This window comes from Pituophis catenifer, unplaced genomic scaffold (genome assembly GCF_029215685.1).
Source record: "Pituophis catenifer annectens isolate HBS135680 unplaced genomic scaffold, rPitCat1.0.hap2 SCAF_10, whole genome shotgun sequence".
NCBI lineage: Eukaryota > Metazoa > Chordata > Lepidosauria > Squamata > Colubridae > Pituophis > Pituophis catenifer.
In genome coordinates this window covers 17,590,941-17,612,274 of record NW_027256890.1, presented here as the reverse complement: position 1 = coordinate 17,612,274, position 21,334 = coordinate 17,590,941, and the positions used below count along the sequence as shown (strand labels likewise).

The window sequence follows — 21,334 nt, the reverse complement described above, 5'->3', positions numbered from 1 at the left end:
GCCCTTCCGCCTCCCCCGCCGGCCAATCAGGGGCGGCTGTTCCGGCCCCTCCCGCCGGGCGCCCGAAAGGAGGTCGGGTCGTACACGTGTCCGGGCGCGCTCTCCGTTCACACGTGCGGCCGGGCGGTGGGGAGGGGTCCGGAGCCATGGAGAGCTTCCTGGCAGGCTGCAGGGCCGCCCTTCAGGTACCCCCGCGCGCCCGGGGAGGACTACCAGCCCCATCGTCCACTCCCCAGGCTCTGCACGCTCCCATCATCCCCAGCCGCTGTTGGCATCTCTGCCAGCCTGACTCTCATCATCCCCACTCATTGCTTCGACATGGGCAGGATCCGACTCCCATCATCCCCACCCCACCCGCTGCCGAGGAGGCTAGACTCTAGGTCCCATCCTCCCCAGCCGCTCCTGGCATCCCCCACCTGCTCTGGACCACTCTGACTCCCATCATCCCATCTATCACTTATGGAGAGTGTTAGATTCTAGCTCCCATCATCCCCAGCCGCTCCTGGCAGCTCCACTTCTTTTAGATGATTCTGGTTCCCATCATCCTGCCCACCACTGCGACATGGGCGGGATCTGACTCCCATCATCCCCACCCTCTGCCTCTGCCTCCCATCATTTCCCTTATTTAGTTCTGTTTTATTTCCTGATCAAAGGTAAACCCATCTCCTGCCTGCTAGACCACTCTAACTCCCATCGTCCCCTGCCCACCACCCCTGCATGGGCAGGATCTGACTCCCATCGTCCCCTCCCACGGCTAAGGAGGTAGAGACTGCCAGCCATGTGAATGTTCCCTCTCTGCCAGCTTCAGGGAGGAGGCTCTTGGGGAGGGGAGGAGCGAGAAAGAGGTTGGGGCCATGGGCAGGATTCGAATCCTGCCTGGGGAGATGAGCTTTTCCCAGCCAGCCCTCCTGGGGGGGAGGTGACCCCCTTCCCCCGCCTTGTTTTGACATCTGTCTGTGGGTGATTCACCGTCTTGTGCTCCCTGGACCGGGATGAGTCAGCTGCTTGTGCCCATCTGCCTGGCACAGAGGCCACGTGGGCAGAGCCACGCCTGGCCGGAGGGTCCGATCTTGTGGCTCTCCGGCCCTCCAGACCCGGTTGGACAACTCTTCCACCTTGGCCAGCGCTTCCGGCTGTCCCTCTGGACCAGAATTGTCCAGTAGGCAGCTTTTAAGACTTCAACTCCCAGAATTCCCTTGTGGCTGACTGGGGGATTCTGGGAGTTGAAGTCCACCAGTCTTAAAAGCTGCCAGGTTTGGATATACAAACCCTGAGACGTACACTTTGTACTAATATCCAGAACGTTTCATACAGATAGTCCTCAACTTACGACCACACCAGAAAACCCGTCGTTAAGCAGCACGGTCATTAAATTTGCTTGTGCAGGTGGCTTCTACCTGGGCAGCCCTTTCTGTCGGACCCCTGAAGGCCCCTCTGCCCTGTCTCTTTAGCTTTTTAATCCCCCTCCCATTTTAATTTCCGGTCTGCCCCGCAGCCATCTGCCGCAGCCATTAAACCTGGCCACGTCCCACCTTTTAAGGCTCAGGTGATGCGAAGGTGGCTTATCGGCTGACGTCTTCCGACATTCTGCCGGTGCTGGGAAACCAGGGTTTGTTTGCCAAGAGGGAGGGCAGGGGTGGGGGAAGTTTTCCAGGGCTCTCTAATGGCTGGCAAAATGGATTTAAAAGGGGCACCGACTACTTCTCCACAAGCCTTTTGCAAACCCTCCTTAATTAAAAAAATAAAAATAAACCATGCCCATCTATGGTTCTAATCTCGACCGAGTTAATTCAGAAAAAGTGGAAGTCTTGGCCACATGCAGACCTTTTTTCGCGTGGATTTTTCTTCATTTATCCCGTACTCTTTTCTTCCACTTGGTTGGCGAGTAGGAGGACAACACTAGAAACGGGTGCCTTGCGTCCCTATCTATCCACCTCTGAAAGTGGGCATCTTTGCGGACGCTGCCCCAGGCTGCGCCAGGGAGATCGGGTCTCGAGTGCAAATCTTCCCCTCGAATTCAAGGCCGGCGATCCAAGCCCTATGCGCTTCCTTTTCTTTGACGTCACCAGAACGTTCTCCTTACTGTGGCCACCCCAGACATGCCCAGCAAATGCCAGGGCAGAGGGACTGGCACCATGCCACCCTGTCAGCAAAGTCAATTTTGAAGAATGAAGCCACTCGTCTCTCTCTTCCCTTCGGCCACGTCCCAAGTCTTCCAGTCCTGGCACCCTGGACAGCAGCCATTGTCATTCCCGAGTGGTTGGTTGAGGATTATGGGAGCCGGAATCCCGATCCGACAGGGAACCAGGTCGAGTGTGACTGTCCTCGTTTCACCTATTTCTTTGTCCCCTGGCAGGATCACGTTCAGAGCAGGAGGGTCGTTCACGTGGTGCTGGGCAACGAAGCGTGTGATCTCGACTCCATGGTGTCCGCTTTGGTCCTCGCCTACTTTTTGGCAAAGGTCAGCCTTTGGATGTGCTGCTCTGGGTTCCGATCTCACCAGGGCGCTTGGGGCCTGCCCCTGGACCCCCTGACTCCCCCCCTGCCTCATTTGCTTATGCATTTTCATCGGCTCCTTCCCGAGGCCCTCCTGCCACCCGGACACGGCATCTCCTCCGAATTCCATGTCGCAGAATTAAAACTGGGTGCCGGGCGGAGATTGGTGTCTGTTTGCCGGATTCAGACGGGGGGGGGGGGGTCCCAGGAGGATAGAGAGACCTGCCCCTCCCTCTCTCCCCTTCCAGAGACAAACTGAACATTTGGGGTGTTTTTAAAGCAATTTATTTGTCTGCCATCTCGTGGTTGTGTCGTTCTCCTCCATGAAGTCCCGTCTATTAAGAGCCAGGAGTGTCTGATTTGGGGGCTTCATCCTTGTTTGATGCTCTTCTTGCTGGGCAGGGATTCCCACGATCCTTTTGTGGCTCCCACAGACCTCCCCGGACTCCGAGGCGGCCTTCGTCCCCATCCTCAACATCCCCCAGGCCGACTTCCCGCTGCGCACCGAAAGCACCTTCCTTCTCCTTCAGCAACGTATCCCCGAGGAAGTCCTCGTTTTCCGGGATGAGATCGACCTGGCGGGGCTGCACAAGGCCGGGCTGCTCTCCATGACCCTGGTGGATCACCATATCCTGCCCAGGTGGGCGGTAAGAGGAGCAACTCCCCACACAAAGAGGGGGGGGCGGCTCGGCCCATCCGCTGCGCCTCGGTCTCTGGTTTGGAAATCCAGGGAGCCGCGATGGAGAGATCTGGGGTGGGTGGATGGATCCCTCAAGATCCCTACGATTTGGGACCCAAGCGAGATCTCTAGTAAGCTGGTTCAGATGGCATTCGGATCAGCAGAAATGACATACAGGTAGTCCTTGACTTATGACATTCCTTTAGCGGACGTTCAAAGTTATAACAGCCCTCAAAAATGTGACTTATGACCATCTTTTCACACTTAACAACTGTTCAGGCATCCCCAGTGTCATGTGATCAAAATTCAGGTGCTTGGCAACTGACTCATATTTATGACGTGATCCCCTTTTGCGACCGTCTGACGAGCAAAGTCCATGGGGAAGCCAGATTCACTTCACAACAGTGGCCAGAAAAGTCGTAAAACGAGGCAAAATTCAGTTAAGAAATGTCTTAAGAAATTTTGAGCTCAATTGTGGTCCTAAGTCGAGGACTACTTGTACCCAAAGTCCCCCAGCTGTGCTCCCTCCCTAAAACATCTGCAACTTCAGACAAGCCCCTCTTGGCAGCTGCTGATGGGACGGGGAGTCCTTATGCCCACCTCCGTGTTCTCTTCCCCAGCAAGGATGCAGCGCTGGAGGCGGCCGTGGTGGAAGTGATGGACCACCGGCCCCTGGAGTGGGAGAGGCCCCCTCCCTGCAGAGTGACGGCCGAGCTGGTGGGCTCCTGCGCCACCCTGGTGACCGAGAGGCTCCTCCAGGCACAGGTGCCAACTTTGGACGGGCAAATTGCCGCTATGCTCTACGGTGAGGGCGAAATTTGGTATTCACCCGGAATCGTGCCCGTTTGAAATTGGCAAGAAAATCCAGGGGAGATCTTCTGAATGGAGGTGGGGCAGGGCCCTCTTTGAACCCAGTGTTTTTGCCCCGCCAGGAACCATCTTGCTGGATTGTGTCAACATGGCTGTCGAAGCGGGCAAAGTGACCCCGAGGGATGCCCGTTGCGTCTCTCGACTGGAGTCCTTGTTCTCTGAGCTGCAGCCGAGGAACCGCGTCTTCGACGCTCTGCAGAGAGCCAAGTTCGATGTCTCAGGTGGGTGGGGGGTCCGGGAGGGGCGTTTCTTTTAAAGACCCCCCACAGCCGATGGCAGGATGTGGGCTTCGCATCCTGGCCTGTTTGGGAATCCTCTGGGAGGCAGGACAAGGGGAGGGAATGCCGTCGACTTCCCAAAAATTAACGGCTAAGAGGGATGCCGAGGGGACCATCAGGCCTGAAGCACAGCCTCCCTTGGAAGGAATGCCAGGTGACTCCCTCAGCTCCCTTCCACAGGCCTCACCACCGAGCAGATGCTGCGGAAGGACCTCAAAAGCCTGGCCAGCAAAAAAGCCACCGTGGCCATCAGCGCCGTGTACATGAGTCTCCAGGTGAGCGTGAAGCCTGCAGAGATACAGGTATCCTCCTCACACGGCCATATCTGAGCCCAGGATCCCATTTGTATCAGCAGAAGCTGGTTTGCTTCCTCTAAACCAGAGTTGTCCAATTTGGCAACTTTAAGACTTGTGGACTTCAACTCCCAGAATTCCCCAGCCAGCTGTGCTGGCTGGGGAATTCTGGGAGTTGAAGTCCACAAGTCTTAAAGTTGGTGTGATTAGATCGACCTGTTTTAAATCTCCTTTTCTCAGGATTTCTTGCACCGGCCTGGGATCGAACGGGATCTAGCTGCCTTCTGTCACCAAAAAGGCTTCGACCTCTTGATCGCCATGACTATCTTTTTCGGGGACCACAAGAAGCCGTTTCGGCAGCTGGCGGTGTACAGCCAACAAGCCGGATTTCAAGACGCGGTGAGTTTCCTCCAAGACTCTTTCGGATTTTGCCTTCTGGGCTGCTTCTGCTGGTTCCGTCCTCACCCAAAGCTATTTTAACGCAGAATTTTCAGCACTTTCTCACCAAGTGCATTCGAGGAAGGATTATTTGCACGGCTGACCTGCAAAAACCACCTCTCTATCCCCAACCTCCGGGGTTTCGGTTGGAATTATTTTCCTACCGACCTCGCTAACGGCAATCTTGGATTTGCGGTTCTTTTTTTTCCAAGATTTGAAAGTAGGTGCAAGGCTGCCAGCCGGCATCCCCTCTTGGAAAGGAGCCTGTTTGGCAGGTTGCGAAGCCCAGAGGGACGCTCACGCAGGCGCCCCGTGGCGTTTCTGTCACTCATTAACCACAGCCAAAGGTCCCTGCAGCTGCCGGTTAGCCGAGCAGGCAGGTGGGGAGGGGAAACAGCCCGGGGAAGCGGTGAGGAGGGGGCTGGCCGGAGAGCGGAGGCATGCTCATCCTGGCCAGACAGCAGCAGCTCCACCCGGGAGGTAAGCAAAGCATTTGGTGGGGTGGGGGTCTTTTGTATCCCCTTTGCCACACCCACATCCCCCCTCCCTCCCCTTCTGTCTCTCCCCCCACCACCACCACCACTCCCCGTCTTTAATGAACCCGGTAAATAGAGTGTTGGGTTTTGCAAACGGTGAAGGATTTCAGGAGCGGAGAGATGGGATGGAGTCCATTTTAATCCTCCTCTTAGTTCTTTGCCGATTTCTTTGAATAATCCATCCGAAGGAGCAAAGCCGGGAGGGTAGAACAGGGACGTTTGCGCGAGCGTGCGATGCACAGAATTGCAGTTCTCTTTTGTCACTTTTTCATTGTCGCTTTTTATCCGCCCTTCGAGTGCCGGAGGCTTTGCTGCCGGCAATTTGACTTACGGGTAAGAATCACGAAAAATGTTCCGGCTGGGAATCATCGTCCTTATTGTCAAAACAGTGAGACTCCCAATCTGGGTTTGGTTAAAGGTTCAACGTCCCATTTCCAAACCCCTTATTTTTTTGTGTGTTTTTCTTTTTAAGCGAGCTTTTGCTGATTCCGTCCTCATCAAAGGCTATTTTAATGCAAAATTCGCAACTCTTTTTCCCAAAGTGCATTCAGGAAGGATTATTTGCTCAGTTGATATGCAAACCGGCTCTCCGTCCCCAACCTCCGGGTTTATTTTGGAATTATTTTCCTACTGACCTCACTAACGCCAATCTTGGATTTGCAGTTATTTTTTTCCAAGATGTGAAACTAACTACACTCCGAAGCTTTCCGGTTCAGATTTTTTTTTTTTTCCCCTCCTGTTTGAAACCAGCTATTGGGTTTTTTTTTTTTGTTTTGTTTTTTTTTTCTTCTTCACTTATTTACATTTTAACCCGTGTTGCCAAGCAGATAAATAATTGAATATCGGCCGCCACCCTGCGTGACAAAACATTAGCTAATGCAAATTTCTCAGGGATGAGGCTGACTCAAAAGTCACAATGCTTAAAAAGAAAATATATTTTAAGCCCCGCTGGTGTTCTCTTGCAGAAACAATGAAGGCCTTGTGGGACTCCCTAAACATTAATGGGTGAATTTATGGTGTAAAGTTTGCACTTTGCACGCCCAAACGGTTTTCCAATATATTGGATGCAGGAATCTGAGGGCCCCCCCCCCTCTCTTGCCGGCGTTTAATTCAATCATCCCAAATAAATTCACCCCGTGATTTTAGGACCTGTTGGCTTGTCAGACAAAAAGCAAGAGGCTTTCAGCTGGGGTAGCTTTTTGTTTTATCAAAAAGGGGATCGAGTTGATCAATCGCCCCCCCAACGCCTCTTCGGGTTCCAACTCGAACTTCTTTGCAAGCTTTCTAATGGCCTTAGAATGGACTTGGAATGGCCCCAGGACCTGCCTTTAGAAAGGCAAGAGACTCATTTCAATGAAAAACGGAGGTTTTTGTAGAATTGCTAGAATGGCAGAATGCCCAGTTTGGAGAAAAGGAGGGGGGGGGGGGGAAAAACCCAGGCATGGTATAAAAGATTTCAGTGTTCCCCATTCCAAACACTTTTCTTTCTGGAGCAGGACTGGCCCAATCTTGCGAAGAAGGGGTGGCATGGAAGTCGACTGGGCAGCCTGTTTTTCTTCCTTTTTGGCATCTCTGCCCCCAACGGCCTCCTTCCACCCACCCCCACCCCCAGCCTCCCCCAGTCTTGCAGGACTCTGGCAGCTCCCCGATGCCGGCCTGAGTCATCCTTGGGTGACAGCAAAGCGCCATTCTCCAACTTCCCTCTTTATGCCAAAGGCGAAAACGCCCTCTGGAACCCAGGGCGGTGTGGAGGGAAACAGCCTCTGCCTCGCTTTGCGGCCGTCGTATCAGGCAGCTCTTGGTCCAGGTGGGTGCTGGGGTTGGGTGGGGCAGGGGAGAGCCTCCTGCCTTTGGCTTTCTAAATCTGAGTTTTGAAGGCTTTAGTAAAAATGGAATAGGGGGTGAGAGCTTGGGCAGAATTCGCTCTAATGTTTCACTTCTCCACAAGAGAGGCTAGCATTTATTTATTTCATCTGGAGTATAGGATTACCTGGGAAAATATGGCCTTTCCAGCACGAGGGAACCTCCACATTTAGGAATAGTCTACCTTTAAACCCATTCCTTGGGCGCAAGAGAAGGCGTCCTTTCATGGTTGACTTTTGGACTCTCTTACGAGGCCCCTGTTTGATTAGTCCTCCAGAGTTGTTTTCTTCCAGAGTGGAGCTTCCATGTTCAGAGTCACTCTACCTTTTGTATAACTAACTGCTGAGGATAACTAGCAAGCTTTGGTTTCAATAGAAGAGGGTATTTGTTGCTCAGGATTGAAATGAGAAGTCCCTGGTGGTCTCTGAACTTGGTGGGGTTTTTTTGCAGACATCTCATGACCAAACTGGGTAACATGATCAGTACGCTGGTTTCCAAACGGTGCTGAAAGCTTTCCAGATCCCCACAGGGTCGGGGTGGGTGGGCGGAGGGAATGTGGGCCTCCCCCATGTCCAGAGACCTTCTGAATGTTCATCGCTGCTGGGCTTCTGTCTTTTCCAGGTGTGCCAAGCCTTGGAACGCTCTAGCAACCCGTCTCTCGGCCTGACCCCGCTGGAGACCCACTGCCCCACCGTCCGCGCCTACCAGCAGGGCAACACCAGCGCTTCCCGTAAGAAAGTCCTTCCCATCGTCCGAGAATTCCTGCACCAGTGGGTCCGACCCAGTCCTACCGGCCCCGGCATGCAGCCAGAGCTCTCCGGTTGCGTCCCACCGACCAGGGTGGACCCCCAAGGAGCCGGTTGCCGCGATCCCAGAGGGGCCGCCAAGGATGCCCCGAAGCCTCCCCGCCTGGGCGAGGAGGCGGCTGAGGAAGACACCCTGCTGCCTCCCACCCCCATGAACAGCCTGGTGGACGAGTGTCCCCTCCACCAGGGCCTCCCCGAAGTCTCTCCCGAGGCCATCTTCGAGAGAGTCAACCGCATCGCCATCGATCGCTCGTCGGGCGGCCGCAGCCCGGAGAAGAAGTGACCGCCAAATCCAGGGAAGCTCTCGGCGAGTGGTGGTCGTCGGGCTTTCAGCCGGGGGCTGAAAACGCCGTTTTTGAATTAATTGTTGGACATCATCTGTGATTAAATCTCCCATGGCAATGAATAGAAAGGAAGGGGGGGGGCTGGTGAACTCAGAATTCGCGGCCATTAATGCAGCGGGTGGGGGTGAAATTAAACTGACCGACTGGTACAAAATTGCAGAATTCTGATTCTCCGGGGGGGGGGGGGGGGCGAATCTGTCTTTTCACCCCAAATCCTTTTTTTCTGGCACATCCTTCCAAATTGTCCCAAAATGGATTTGATGGAACAAGATATAAGGATTCCTCAGAAATGTTTTCCTTGGTGCTCGTTGAAGGGGAAACTTAGTTCAGGCGCTGTTGAGGCAAGGATGACCACGCCCACTTGGTCCCACCTCAACATGTTCCAGAGCTGCATTTTGTTTTGTTTTATTTTTTTTTTTGCAAAAAAAACCCTCCCAAAAAACAGTGTAAAAAAATCTCACTGAAGCCCCACGTGCATGCATGAAATGTAAAATGTTGTGTTCTTTTGCAGCTGAGCTCAGGCCTCTGCGTTTTCGGCTCGGCTGAATCCTGTAAAATGGTGATCTCCAAATTTGGAAACTTGAAGACTTGGGGAATTCTGGGAATTGAAGTCCCCAAGTCTTAAAAGTTGCCAAATTTGGAGAGCCCTGCTGTACCACCAGACTTGGGCTAATTCCTCAATAGTGAATAAAAACACTCGTCCTCTTCCTTAAAACATGTTCCTATGAATATGTGAACAGTCTTGTTTTTTGCGCAGGTTTTACAGCGTTTTGTATTCCAGCCAGGAGAAGTTTGCACAAATACGGTGTTTTATTAAGGTAGCTCCTAAGGGGTCCCTAACCCGGGGGGGGGCAGCTTTTGGAGCCCTGAAGCCATGCTCCTCACCTGCACACCTGGCTCTCTGCACCCCAGCCTTAATTTTGGCCCACCTGGGATAGGCAGGTAGAGACATTCGTCTTGACCCACAACAAAGGTCAAGACTATCTTTGTTTGCCAAAGATAGAGTGCCACTGAAGCTGGATGTTCTTTCCTTCACTGTTTCCTTCACTTCCCTACCTCCGCATCTCAGGCCTAATTCAACCGGTAAAGCACAACATCTTGTGTTCACACATGCATCAGCCCTTCCCTGACGACACGTCGATCCTGGTTCTGCATGTATCCGCATTTCTTTCCTGCAACCTGCGTGCGAGTTCAGCCCATTTGGGGTTATTATAGCCAGAGCCTAGTTCACAAAAGGAACCCCCACTGACGCACCTTTCTTGTTGAGTGCGATGAATCCGGGGCAAAGTTTGCCACAAACAAAACTTGACCCGATGGAAATGTGATTCCTCCCACCAGATTTTGACTTCCTGTTTTGGCTTCCTTAGGAGAAAAATTAAGGGCACAAATTGTATGTTGTTCTTCCCTTGGATATGTATATATTTATATATTTGCAGAGAAAAAAATTATCGGGGTTCCTGCCCATCGGAACCAGCCTGGCCTCAATCGTCCTTAGCAAATCAAAACGAACAATGGCACAAAGATCCTGTGCCCCATAATAGTCCCATCAAAACAATACTTTGCACAACCAACAGATTGCGCTGGGGTATGCAACCGTGGCTACTTTTAAGACTTGTGGACTTCCCATCATCCCCAGCCGACCGGTGGCTGCTCTCCCAGGTGCTGTGTCTCGGCGTTAGGACCCAGCCTCCTCCTGCCAAGCTCTCCAGGCAGAAAAACCAGTTTGGGATACGTCTCCCGGCTTCCGCTGGCATGTCCACACCTCCAGGGCTGCGGTGCGAGTTCGGGTGTCCGTCACAAGCAGGGGTGGCTGGAACTGCACCTGGCCGGGCAAACCTCCTCCCCCCCTGCCCTCCATGGGTTCCTTCGTGGGAGACGGCAGGACCCTTCCCTCGGAAAGGTGAGTCCTTACCAAGCGGGGGAGGACTCTGGAAGAGTGCCCGGTTCTTACGAGTCTTTTCTTTCTTTACCCTGGGCAACGCAGGGCCAAATGTGTTCACAAACGCCGCTGCAAGGTTGTAATTCATCTCTAAGGTGGCACCTGGCCAGGGGGAGACACCCCCTGACCCTTTGGATTTTGGTGGGAATTGTAGTTCAGCCGCAGCTAGGAGATAACCAGGTTCCCTCTGTCTTCTGATTGACAACACGGTGAGATTGGATCCTTCTCTCTCACCTTTTTATGAGGAAAAAAGTTTCACTATCCAGGCTAAAACTTCCGAAATGTAAATAAACCGGAACCGCCTCTCTAAACAAGACAAAATTTACCTGTGGCCAGGTAGTTTACCCAGCCCCTCTGCAAACATTAATTTAAAAAAAACTACATTTTAATCATATTTTTATCATTGTGGGTTAAACACCTCCTTTGAGCCAAGCCAGAAACTTCTCTAGTTCTCTTAGCAAATTCTCGTGGTTGCTTTGAAGGATCTTCCTTCCTTCCTTTATTTTTTTTTGAAGTTTCCCTTAAAGTCAAAATCTCCTGGTGGTCTCCCATCCACCCCTGCTTCGCTTTCCCAATTCAGGGGAGGCTTTGCTACAAAGCTTTCACAGAGCTTTTTGGTAGTGAAACAAGTGCCGAGAGAACTTTGCCTTGATATTAAAGGAGCACCAACCATCTCTCCGAGTTGTGCTACAGATTCTTGCGCCCGGTTCAGGGTCGAGAAAAAAACTTGGAAAGTCTTCAGGTGCTGGATCTTTGCACCCCGATCCAGCCCAAATTTTGGCCCAAAGTGTCAGGAGGCAGAGGCTGAATTTTGACTTGGAAGATGTTGAGCTGCTATCGCAAACTCTCTGAACCGGTTCATTAACTAGACACCTGTTTCGACGTCATGTTCGCCTGCTGGCAAAGCGCCTTTAAATTATCCCGGGTTTTAATTTCAACCCTTCCGGCCTTCTGACCATCCTGTTTACCTGGGGTTCTCCCTGAGTCACGGACAACGCCGGAGGCCTCTCTGGAAGTGGGGCTGGTATCATCTGAATGCAAACTTCATATACAAGATTAGAGATCTGGATTTTGTCTCCACTGCAGTGATCCAATTCACATTCATAACATTATTTTTTCCTCCCCAAGATGGTTCTTTTGCAGCTGGGCAGGGCACCAATTTCCAGCCATTCAATGCCCGCAGGTCTGCAAAGGAAGAGCCTTTCCTTCTTGCCTTTTGAAGGTCAACTGCAGCTGAAGCTGGAGGATCTACACCTCTTAAGAAAAAAAAAATGCTCTCTTTCCATTTCTTTCACTGCCTTCAAACCTGCCCCAAATTAGGTTGTTTCTCTCCCTTCAAGTGGATTTCCCTCTGGATGGTGGTGGTGGTGGGAGTTTCTTCTCTGCAACGCCCTTCGGACGGAGGTAGATACATCCGCGATTCCTCCTTCACACACTAATTACAGGTTTCAGCGCCCGGCGACACATATTTGATCTGCTCTGGCAGGATTCCCCCCCCACGGGAAGCTGTTGATCAAAGTTTAATCACCTTTTTTGGGTGCCTGGAAATAACCAGCCACTAATAAGCAAAGAAGAAAACCTCCAGGTTTAGGAGCATTCTACCTGCGTGCTAATTGACTGGAAGACTGGGAGAGTTGACCACAGAGCCAGGGTCCTGCTTGGGAGTTTCTCGGAGGCAAATAGTTGGATTCAGGTGGGCACTAAACCAGGAGTTTGCAAAGTTGGCCATGTTAAGACGTGTGGACTTCAATGCCCAGAATTCCCCAGCCAGCTGACTAGGGAATTCTGGGCGTTGAAGTCCACACGTCTTAACATGCCCAACTTTGGTGACCTCTGCATTAAACAAAACCTTTCAGGCAGTCTGCTGGTTTTGTATATTTAAAACATCAAGGGAGGAGTAGATTTGTCTTTTTCCTGGGTGTGCCGGGAACCATCTCAAGGATTAGCCAGAAAGAGAGAGAGAGAAAAAAAAACCCACATATATTTTGCTCCAGCTCTTTACTGTCCCATCCAGCCCCAAAGAGGAGTGGGGAGTAGAAGTGAAAACGGAGAGACAGATTTGGGTGGGCCATTACAGGGAGCGCCAAGGAGACAGCCAAATTTTGGAGAGCAGACTCAGCCCCACAAGAATCCCAGAGTTGGAAGGGACCTTGGAGGTCTTCTAGTCCACCCACCCACCCACTCACCCCACTCAGGCAGGAATTGGTTGAGGAAGGGGGGGATGTTTTCCCTGCACTGAGCAAGGGAGGGACTAAATGGCCTTCAGGAATCCCTCCGACCTACAACTGCCTTCACTAAAGCACTTTGAATCTCTTCTTGGAGGGATCCACCCCAGACATGAGCCAGGACTTAACCCAACAGGCTGAGTTTGCCAGCCTTCAAAGTGAGGTGGGGAAAACCCAACCTGCCTGTTTTAAGGCACTGGGTGACTGCATCTGTACCGGTGAGATTGCAGCCTGCGATTCTGGACAGGGCAGGTGGAAAATCCGTTCGCATTCTTGCCTTTGCAGGCTGAAGAAGGAAGCCACGGGGGCGTCAGAGAATATCCGAGACATGGAACTGAGAGAAGAATGGCAGGACGACGAATTCCCACGGTAAAGGGGACTCCGTGTTCAAGAGCAGTCTACCCTTGAACACCAGTGGTTAAAAAAAAAAAACATTCCCTTGGCTAGGATTCAGGCAGGCATCTCACTTTTCTTTCCAATTCCTGCTGTTTTTCCCCCCCCCCCATCCTTGATAAATAATACCTGCTTAATCTGAGGCTGCTTTAATTGAAGGCAATTTGCAAACTTGCAAACTGTCTATAATGAAAAATATTAGAGGGTTTCCAGCATGCATAGAATCCTAGAGCTGGAAGGGACCTGAGAGGTCTTTTATGGGTAACGGGGTTTTAAATTGGAGAAGCCTAAGATAATTTAATTCTGTTTTAATGTATTTTAATATTTGTATTGTGTGTTTTTAATTTTGGCTGTTCACCGCCCCGAGTCCTTCGGGAGAGGGGGCGGTATAAAAATTTAATAAATAAATAAATAAATAAATAAATAAATAAACCCCTTGCCCAAGGTTATAATAATAATAATAATAATAATAATAATAATAATAATAATAATAATAATAATTTTATTTCTATACCGCCCTTCTCCAATTCAATTCAGTAGATTGAATTGTCTGTATAGCTTGACATATTTATTTATTTAGAGAATTTATACGGCTGCTCACTTTCAGTGCTCCATATAGCTCCATATAGCTATAAAGTCATAATCCAAAGGCTTTCTTTTAGATTTCTTCCTCAAGCCAAAGTTTTGGAGATCAGGGTTTATTTTATTTTATTTTTGACCTTACAGGCCTTTGCCGGAAGACACCTCCGAGGAAGATCTTGAGCCTTCCAGTTCAGAATTGAGTCCGGGTAAGATTCAGGAAAAATACTGCCTTTTTGGGCTGTTGGGGTTTTTTTTTTTTTTTTTTTGTAGAGCCTCCATTGCTCAAGGCAGTCTACCCCTAATCACTCATGTGTCAAGAGATTGTTTTACAATCCTTCCCTTCTTCTGCAGTCGCCGCCAACACCCTGGAACTCTGTGGCCGGAGACACATGAGGAAACGTCTCCAGGCCCCGGATCTCAGCGAGGGTTCGGTTAAATCCGGGGAGCTCCCCGAAAGCACCCCGGATGGCAGTTTGGACATAGACCTGGATGAGCTGGAGACGCCGTCTGAAAGCGAGTTCCAAGAAGGCCCGGAGAGCGGGCATGAATTTGAATGGGAAGGTGAGGCCCCGAGTTCGAGTCCCAAGGAAGCAGAACCAGGGGGGGGGTCGACCTGCCATTAAGATCCTGTAGGCTGGCAGAGATTGTCCCTTCCTGGTTTTATTCCGTTGGAATTTGATGCCCGCTTTCCCCGTCTCCCAGATGACCTCCCGCGGGCCAGGCGAGTGGAGGCCAACCTGCCTGAGAAATTCTGCACCGGCCGTGTGGTGGACACAAAGGGTCCCGACGGACGGCTCTGGCGGATCTTCCTGGGAGATGATCATGAGCACAAAGTGGATCTAAGCGCCATCGAGCCCTACACGAGAGTGATCTCCCACGGAGGTAAGCTCATCCCCTGGGAAAGACGAAGGTGGCTTAAATTTGGAACCATCATTCCTGGTTTGTTAAATTGAGTGGTGTGGTGGCCTAGGGGTGGAGCTCTGGCCTGACAATCAGGAGGCTGTGAGTTCGATCCTAGGTAGAGGCAAATATTTCTCTGGTCACAATGAAAATATACCTGCCGGAACAAAACTCCGCACTGGTGACAGGAAAGGCATCCAGCCAGTAAATACTCAGCTCCATTCAGTTGCCCAGACTCCACCCCGCAAAGGATTATGGGGTCGTTAAAAGAGGAGGAAGGCGGCTCTGACCCTACCAAACAAGGCTGCATGGTCGTCTCATCTTTCTTTCCCCAGGCTATTGCAGCGAAGGTCTGGATGCCATTCTCGTCTTTGCTTCTTGTTACTTACCAGAAAGCAGCATCCCCAATTATCCCTACATCATGGAGAACCTGTTCAGGTAATGTCCACCTGTCCCTCTACCTGAGCTGAGGAGAAGAAGTTGGGAGAAGCATTTTTTTTTCTGGAAAAGAAACCGGGGTTGTTATTGTTTTAAATGTGGTTAGCTAGCCCTCGAATCAGTGAAAAGCGAAGTAAAATAAAAATAATCCTTCGGGCTGATTATCTGGAAAAAAAGGCTGATTTTCCAGCTGAAAATGCAAGTGGCAGCATGTTGAGATTCTGCCATGGGGTAAATGCCCGATAAGTGTGCAAACACTTCTCATTTGGGGTGTGGGTTTGTGTGTCAGCTGCCTGCTACTACAAGTTTGCCATGTGATCATCTCTCCTCCCGTGAACTGAACCTTGAAAAGGAAATAGAGGCAGAGCCGTCTGTTGTTTTATATACATACAAAAAAGAAAAGAAAGAGGAGAGGGAGAGAGGAAGGGATGAAGGGAAAAAGGAGAGGGAGAGAGGGAGGAGAGAAGACAAGAAGGAAGAGAAAGGAAGAGAGAGAGAGAGAAAGGAAGGAAGGGTGGGTGGGAAGGAAAGGAAGGAAGGAAGAGAAGAGATAGAAAGAGAAAGAAAACAAAAGAGAGAGAAAGAAAAAAAAAGAAAGGGTGGGAAGAAAGGAAAGGAAGAAATTAAGGAAGAGAAGAGAGGAGAGGAGAGAAAAGAGAAATTGTACATTCTCCAGCTATTATCTTTCCATTCGGATTGTTCTGGTGCTGTGGGAGAGGATTAAATTGGATTTTTTTTCTAAGCTAAAACGCAGGAAATGGACTCCAGCCTGTTTTATCATTCCCCACAGGTACATAATAGGAACTCTGGAGCTGATGGTAGCCGAGAATTACATGCTGGTGTGTCTGAATGGCGCCACTTCCAGGAGTCAGTTCCCATCATTTGCCTGGATCAAGCAGTGTTATCAGACAATCGATCGGCGGTAAGAGGAGCCGCTGCTGGGAGCAGCTTCCAAATTAAAGCAAAGAACCCCCCTCCCTCCCCCCACCACCCTGATATTTTCCTTTTTTTTCCAGCATTGCATGTGAACCTGGCTTCAGGCTGAGATAATGGTGTTTTTTTTTTTTTTTTTTTTTTTAAAGGCTGCTTTTCAAAGATGAGATCTGCTTCCTGCCTTTTAATGGCCATTTGCAGAAAGGGAGTTTTAGCCTGGCACGAAACGGGGAGGGGAGAAACGTGGCTGGGTTTGGGCATAAATAGCATTTTCAAAGCAGGTCTGCGTGGCTGAAAGATGCCCCCGTCTCTCAGGGACATTAAATAGCAGCACTTTCCCCCCCCCCACACCTTTAATTCTGAATTCTTCAAGGTGAGGCCTGTAGAAATGGATGGGGAGGGGATTTTTCAGCTGCTTTGACATCAAGGGCATTGAGTGGGACTCGAGCATCCATCTCAAACAACAAAAGGAATAGAAATATGGGGGGAGAAATCATTCTGTTCACCGGCAGAAACTATTTCTGTTTTTCAAATGCCTTTTTTTTTTATTTCCTCTGCCTTTCCTCCAAGGGACTCAGAGCCCCCGACACAGTGAGGCACATAGGCTGAGCAATTCAGACACGTGTTGGGTATGTCTTAGTCTGGAGAAAAGAAGGACATTGGGAGATAGGAGAGCAGTCTTCCAATATTTGAGGGGCTGCCACAAAGAGGAGGGGGTCACCTTAGTTTCCAAAGCACCAGAAGGCAGGACAAGAAGCGATGGATGGAAACCGATCAAGGAGAGAAGCAACCTGGAATTAAGGAGAAACTTCCTGACAGAGAGAACAATTAACCAGGGGGACAGCTTGCCACCAGAAGTTGTGAATGCCCCATCATTAGAGGTTTTTAAGAAGAGAATGGATAACTATTTGTCTGAAATGGTATAGGGTCTCCTGCTTGAGTAGGGAGTAGGGACTAGAAGACCTCCAAGGTCCCTTCCACCTCCGTTATTCTGATATTCTGCGCCAACAGTGAGACAGGTGGTATATAAATTTAATAAACAAACATTTTGATTGTCCCAAGACCACGCACACAGTCGAGGCAATTTAGAAAGTACGGTATCCACAGTTTTACTCAGTTATATCAGCTTACCACCCTCCCCAGAGACGAAGGACAAACAAATCCAAGATATCAAAATCCTGTGGCATGGAGTTCCACTGTCCCTTTCCATTTTGTTTTCAGGCTTCGGAAGAATTTGAAATCTTTGGTCATCGTTCATCCCACGTGGTACATCAAAGCCCTGATGACTGTGTTTAAGCCTTTTATCAGGTGGGTGTAAGATGCCAAGATGGGCTATGGGCAGCCAAGGTTGATTTGAAGAAAAAAAGACCATTGATGGCAATGCCAAGACAAACCCACCCTTCACCCGCCTCCTCTTCCTCTCCGCAGTTCCAAATTCAGCCAGAAAGTGAAGTTCGTAGACAGCTTGGACGATCTGGGCCAAATTGTCCCCCTTCAACAGATCCACATCCCGGCCTGTGTCCAGCAGTGAGTATGGTCTGGTTTTTTGGCCTGTCCAGTTTGTTCCCCTTCTCAAAAGACCCTCCGGTCTCTGGCTGGAGTGCAAAACTCCCTGCCTTGCAAAGTCAGCCAGAGTGCCCTCTTCACATGCTCTGGGGATACGGTCAAAAGAGCCTCTTTAGGGGCAGAAAGCCCAACTATGGGAGAAAATCCTTAATTTGTGGGAGACCTGCTCAACCGCCAAGGGACAGGGGAAGCCCCAGAGCCCTGCCAATCAGGTCCAGCCACCCTGGGTTGGGGATGATGGAGACTGGAGTCCAGCAGCTTCCAGCCATTTTCCCTCCAAAAAAGGCTTTAACAGGAGAGAAATAAATTGCTTATTCTGGCTACGAAGTTTCAACCTGTTTCCTTTTTCTCTTTCAGGCTACATCAGTCCAGCAGCAACTCCTGAAGCCCCCCTCCCCACCCCCAAAGAGCCAGACCGGCTGGATGGCCTCTGGGGACGCCCCCCCACTCAACGCTTCCCTCTGTCTTGCTATTCTTTGTAAAGGGATAGGAAAAGCAGTCCAACGCGCATCACTGCCCTCCCCGGAGTTACGGGTCGCGTCCCTATCCTTCCCACGGTCCCCCGGACCCCCAGATGCATAGCAAAGCCCCCCCTCTTCCGGGCTCATCGGGGGGGGAGGGAGACCCTTGGGCGCGGCCGGAGAGGGTGGGGAGGGGGGGCAGGGGGCTCCTGGGCCGGCGGAGGAGTGGGCGGCGGGGCGGGCGTTCCAGCCGCTCCTTTGTTGGGCGGGCCGGTTGCCTAGCGAAGCGCGGAGAGGCCGGGCCGGCGAGGACGGAGCCCCATGGCCCCCGGGCGGGCGCTGGCGCTGGCGCTGCTGCTGGGCTGCGGGCTGGGGCGCGGGCTGGACGACGGGGACGAGGCGCTGGTCTCGGCGCCCCCCGAGCTGCTGGCCAAGCTGCCCGCCGCCGCCAAGGCCACGGTGGCGGCCGGCTACCTCAACCCGTCGGAGGCGGAGGCGGCGGGCACCAAGGAGCTGCCGCTGGTGCCGGCCACCCCGCCGGGGCCGCCCTCGGCCCGCTCCCCGCCCCACGGGACGGCCGTGATCGTGGGCGACACGCGCTTCGCCTGGCAGGAGTGGAGCGCCTGGCACTGCAACTGCGAGGCCGGCAGCATGTCCCGCGTGCGCGACATCACCTACGCCCGGCCCGCCGTGCGCCTGGATCCCGCGCAGTACGACCTGCTGCGCTTCCAGCGCCTGGTCTGCAGCTACGCGCTCTGCGCCTGCAGCCGGCCCAAGCGGCAGTGCGACCTGCTGACCCCCGCCTGCGACCTGGGCCAGATGCACCTGTGCGCCTTGCGCGACATCCAGCGGGACCAGGACGAGAAACGGCGGCGCTTTTGGGCGAAGGTCAACCGCGGGCTGAAGGCGCTCTGGCGCAGCCTGAAGGAGGCCTTCCCCAGGGACAAGAAGGTGCGGAGCCAGCCCGGCGCTATGCTCGGGGGGCAGGGGCCCCTTTCGCTAGCCCCCTCCCCTGGACTGGGGAGCCAATCACGACCAGTTTCCAAAAGCGGAACGAAGGGGAAGCGTTAAAATCTGGGGATCCCGCAGACGTGGGATAGGTCACCACCAGGTGATTTTTCCCCTGTGGTTTGTAACCCAGAAATGAGGTCTGCTCCATCCAGGTAGTTTGGCCCCTGAATTAACCCATCCAATTCCCAGAATCGTAATGGAGCCAAGCGGGCTTAAACCACAAAGAAGCAAACCATAGTTTAACTTAACCAAGTGTCAAATACGGAGGTCTCAAATAAGTCCCAGAAGTGCTATTGCAACAATCTTTGCCACCCTGAAATTCTCTTTGACGCTTAACAATCTGTCAAAACAGTCTACAACAGTAAGTGTCCAACCTTGGCCGCTTTAAGACTTGTGGACTTCAACTCCCAGAATTCCCCAGCCAGCCATACATGGGGAATTCTGGGAGTTGAAGTCCACAGGTCTTAAAGTGGCCAAGGTTGGATGACACTGGTGTACAGTCTCTAATGTGGTATTTTTGTGGCAACGGTCTCCTTCAGCGTTCAGAAAGGTACTCTACAATTGAAACACAATTATTCCTAATTTGTAGGGAACGTCCATCCTGTGCTCTCCTTTACCTCCGAGAATTAATTTCGGAATATTTCATTTCCTTCTCCAATTCTGACACCCTCCAGAGTGAGTGAGAGAGAGAGGGTGGGTGGAGAAGCTTTTTCTCCTCTTTAGCTCAGATCTGCCCTCCTTTCCCCCAAATCCCCTTTTATCCAGTCTTGGTTTCTCAGTGAACCAACTGTGCCTGGGTTGACACCTAAGACCCACGTTATAAATCCCAGATGGCAAATTGCACTGGCCAAGTTCACACACCCGGTACAACCCGAGCCAGCAAAATATCCTTCCTGAATACCCTCCTGCCTTTCCAAGAAAAACAAATTTGGTTTTTCTGTCGGTAAAGGATAATAGTAGACCTGGGGTTGCAGAAAAGCTGTTGAGTCAACTCCCGTCATTCTGTATTCAAGATGCTTTTTGGTTCACTGGTTGAGTTTTCCTGGACCACAAGGGTTTTGCGCAGACCAAAAAGCCTGAATATATATATTTTAAACAACCTTGTTGATAATTGAGGCAGAATAGATGCTCTTTCCCCACTAATCTTTGCAATAGTGTTTTTCCCCCACCTCCCCTGATACTTGAAAAATATTTCAGTCACTTCATCGGTATTTTTCCTGGGTCAAAATACTTGTTCAAAACAAGGTCTACATTGGAGAAAAAAGACAAGACAAAAAAAGACACGGGAAGGTTTGAACCTTCTCCCTTGGCCAACCTCAATTTCCTGCCTGAACAAGGGTTAGTCTAGAAGATCTCCAAGGTCCCTTCCCACTCATTCAATGAATCAATCACATTATCCAAGCAGGTAGGAATGGATTGCTTCTCACACCTCTTTTCTTATGTTTTCAGTCGAAAACAATTCAAGTGAAGAGCGGCCACTGACCACAGGTTCAAAAAACGCCGGAGCGGAGCAGCCTGATTGCGGCAACACCGAGTCAATACCATTCACAAGACCCCTGCCCGAATTCTTTTTTTCCCCTCTCACAAAGCGAATGAGTTTATTTTCAAGAAATTGAAAGGACCCTTGGTTTGGGCAAAGCATCTGCTTTTTTAGCACGTAGCATTTCCCTCTCTTCCGCCCCAAGTGACCCTTAAAAAAAAAAAAAAAGGATTTTTAGCTTTATCGGGCAAGAATTTTCCAAAGAGGGCCCTTCCCCACCCCCTTTGTGCTATAAAGACTTAATAAAATGCTGATTCCTACAGCCAGTTTGCTTCTATTGGATCGAAGAGGCGTTTGAGACCGTTGGACTACACTTCCCATCCTCCTTGCCTGCATGGCCACCCGGTGGAGGATCATAAGTTCTCCTCCAGTCCCTGAAAATGCCCCTTTTTTTGCTTCAAAGGAATAAATAACCTGCTATTCTGCGTGTTATCTTTCACTCCAGCATCAGAAATGTGTCTCTTTTAATATATATATATATATATATATATATATATATATATATATATATATATATATATATATATATATATATATATATATTCTACATATTCACCCTGAAGCCTTTTCTCTTTTGTCTGGTGTGTTCATTTCCTTCCGTTGCAAATTTCATTTATTACATTACAGCCAGTGAACAGCAGCTCCTCTTTGGTCCTAAATCTGCTGGTTCTTTTCAAAAGCAGCTCCCCTCCCTGAATAAATTCTAAATAACACCTAAGAAAGAAAGTCACGGTAGCGTTCGC

At 50.9% G+C, this 21,334-nt stretch overlaps 3 protein-coding genes across 4 annotated transcripts; all 3 read left to right on the top strand.

Moving 5' to 3' along the window:
* The first annotated feature begins 67 nt into the window (after positions 1-67).
* PRUNE1 (prune exopolyphosphatase 1) lies at positions 68-8,751 on the top strand. 2 transcript variants are annotated; one of them, XM_070950555.1, is made up of 8 exons: positions 68-185; positions 2,357-2,461; positions 2,931-3,136; positions 3,796-3,980; positions 4,108-4,266; positions 4,504-4,598; positions 4,857-5,015; positions 8,075-8,751. In XM_070950555.1, exons 1-8 carry the CDS (start codon positions 147-149, stop codon positions 8,540-8,542), a joined length of 1,416 nt encoding a protein of 471 aa, XP_070806656.1. In that variant the 5' UTR covers positions 68-146; the 3' UTR covers positions 8,543-8,751. The 2 variants fall into 2 exon arrangements, with proteins under 2 accessions (XP_070806656.1, XP_070806655.1); XM_070950554.1 differs by having other exon boundaries at positions 2,931-3,143; positions 3,800-3,980.
* A 1,708-nt stretch (positions 8,752-10,459) lies between these two features.
* Positions 10,460-18,022, top strand: BNIPL (BCL2 interacting protein like). The gene is made up of 10 exons (XM_070950812.1): positions 10,460-10,503; positions 13,053-13,136; positions 13,887-13,948; positions 14,094-14,303; positions 14,445-14,624; positions 14,978-15,080; positions 15,871-16,002; positions 17,235-17,321; positions 17,442-17,540; positions 17,937-18,022. Exons 1-10 carry the CDS (start codon positions 10,460-10,462, stop codon positions 17,962-17,964), a joined length of 1,029 nt encoding a protein of 342 aa, XP_070806913.1. The 3' UTR covers positions 17,965-18,022.
* Positions 18,023-18,153: 131 nt separating this feature from the next.
* CUNH1orf56 (chromosome unknown C1orf56 homolog) lies at positions 18,154-20,533 on the top strand. Its single transcript, XM_070951465.1, is given in 3 exon segments — positions 18,154-18,356; positions 18,358-18,991; positions 20,501-20,533. Coding segments are annotated over 3 exon segments (870 nt in total).
* Positions 20,534-21,334: the final 801 nt, after the last annotated feature.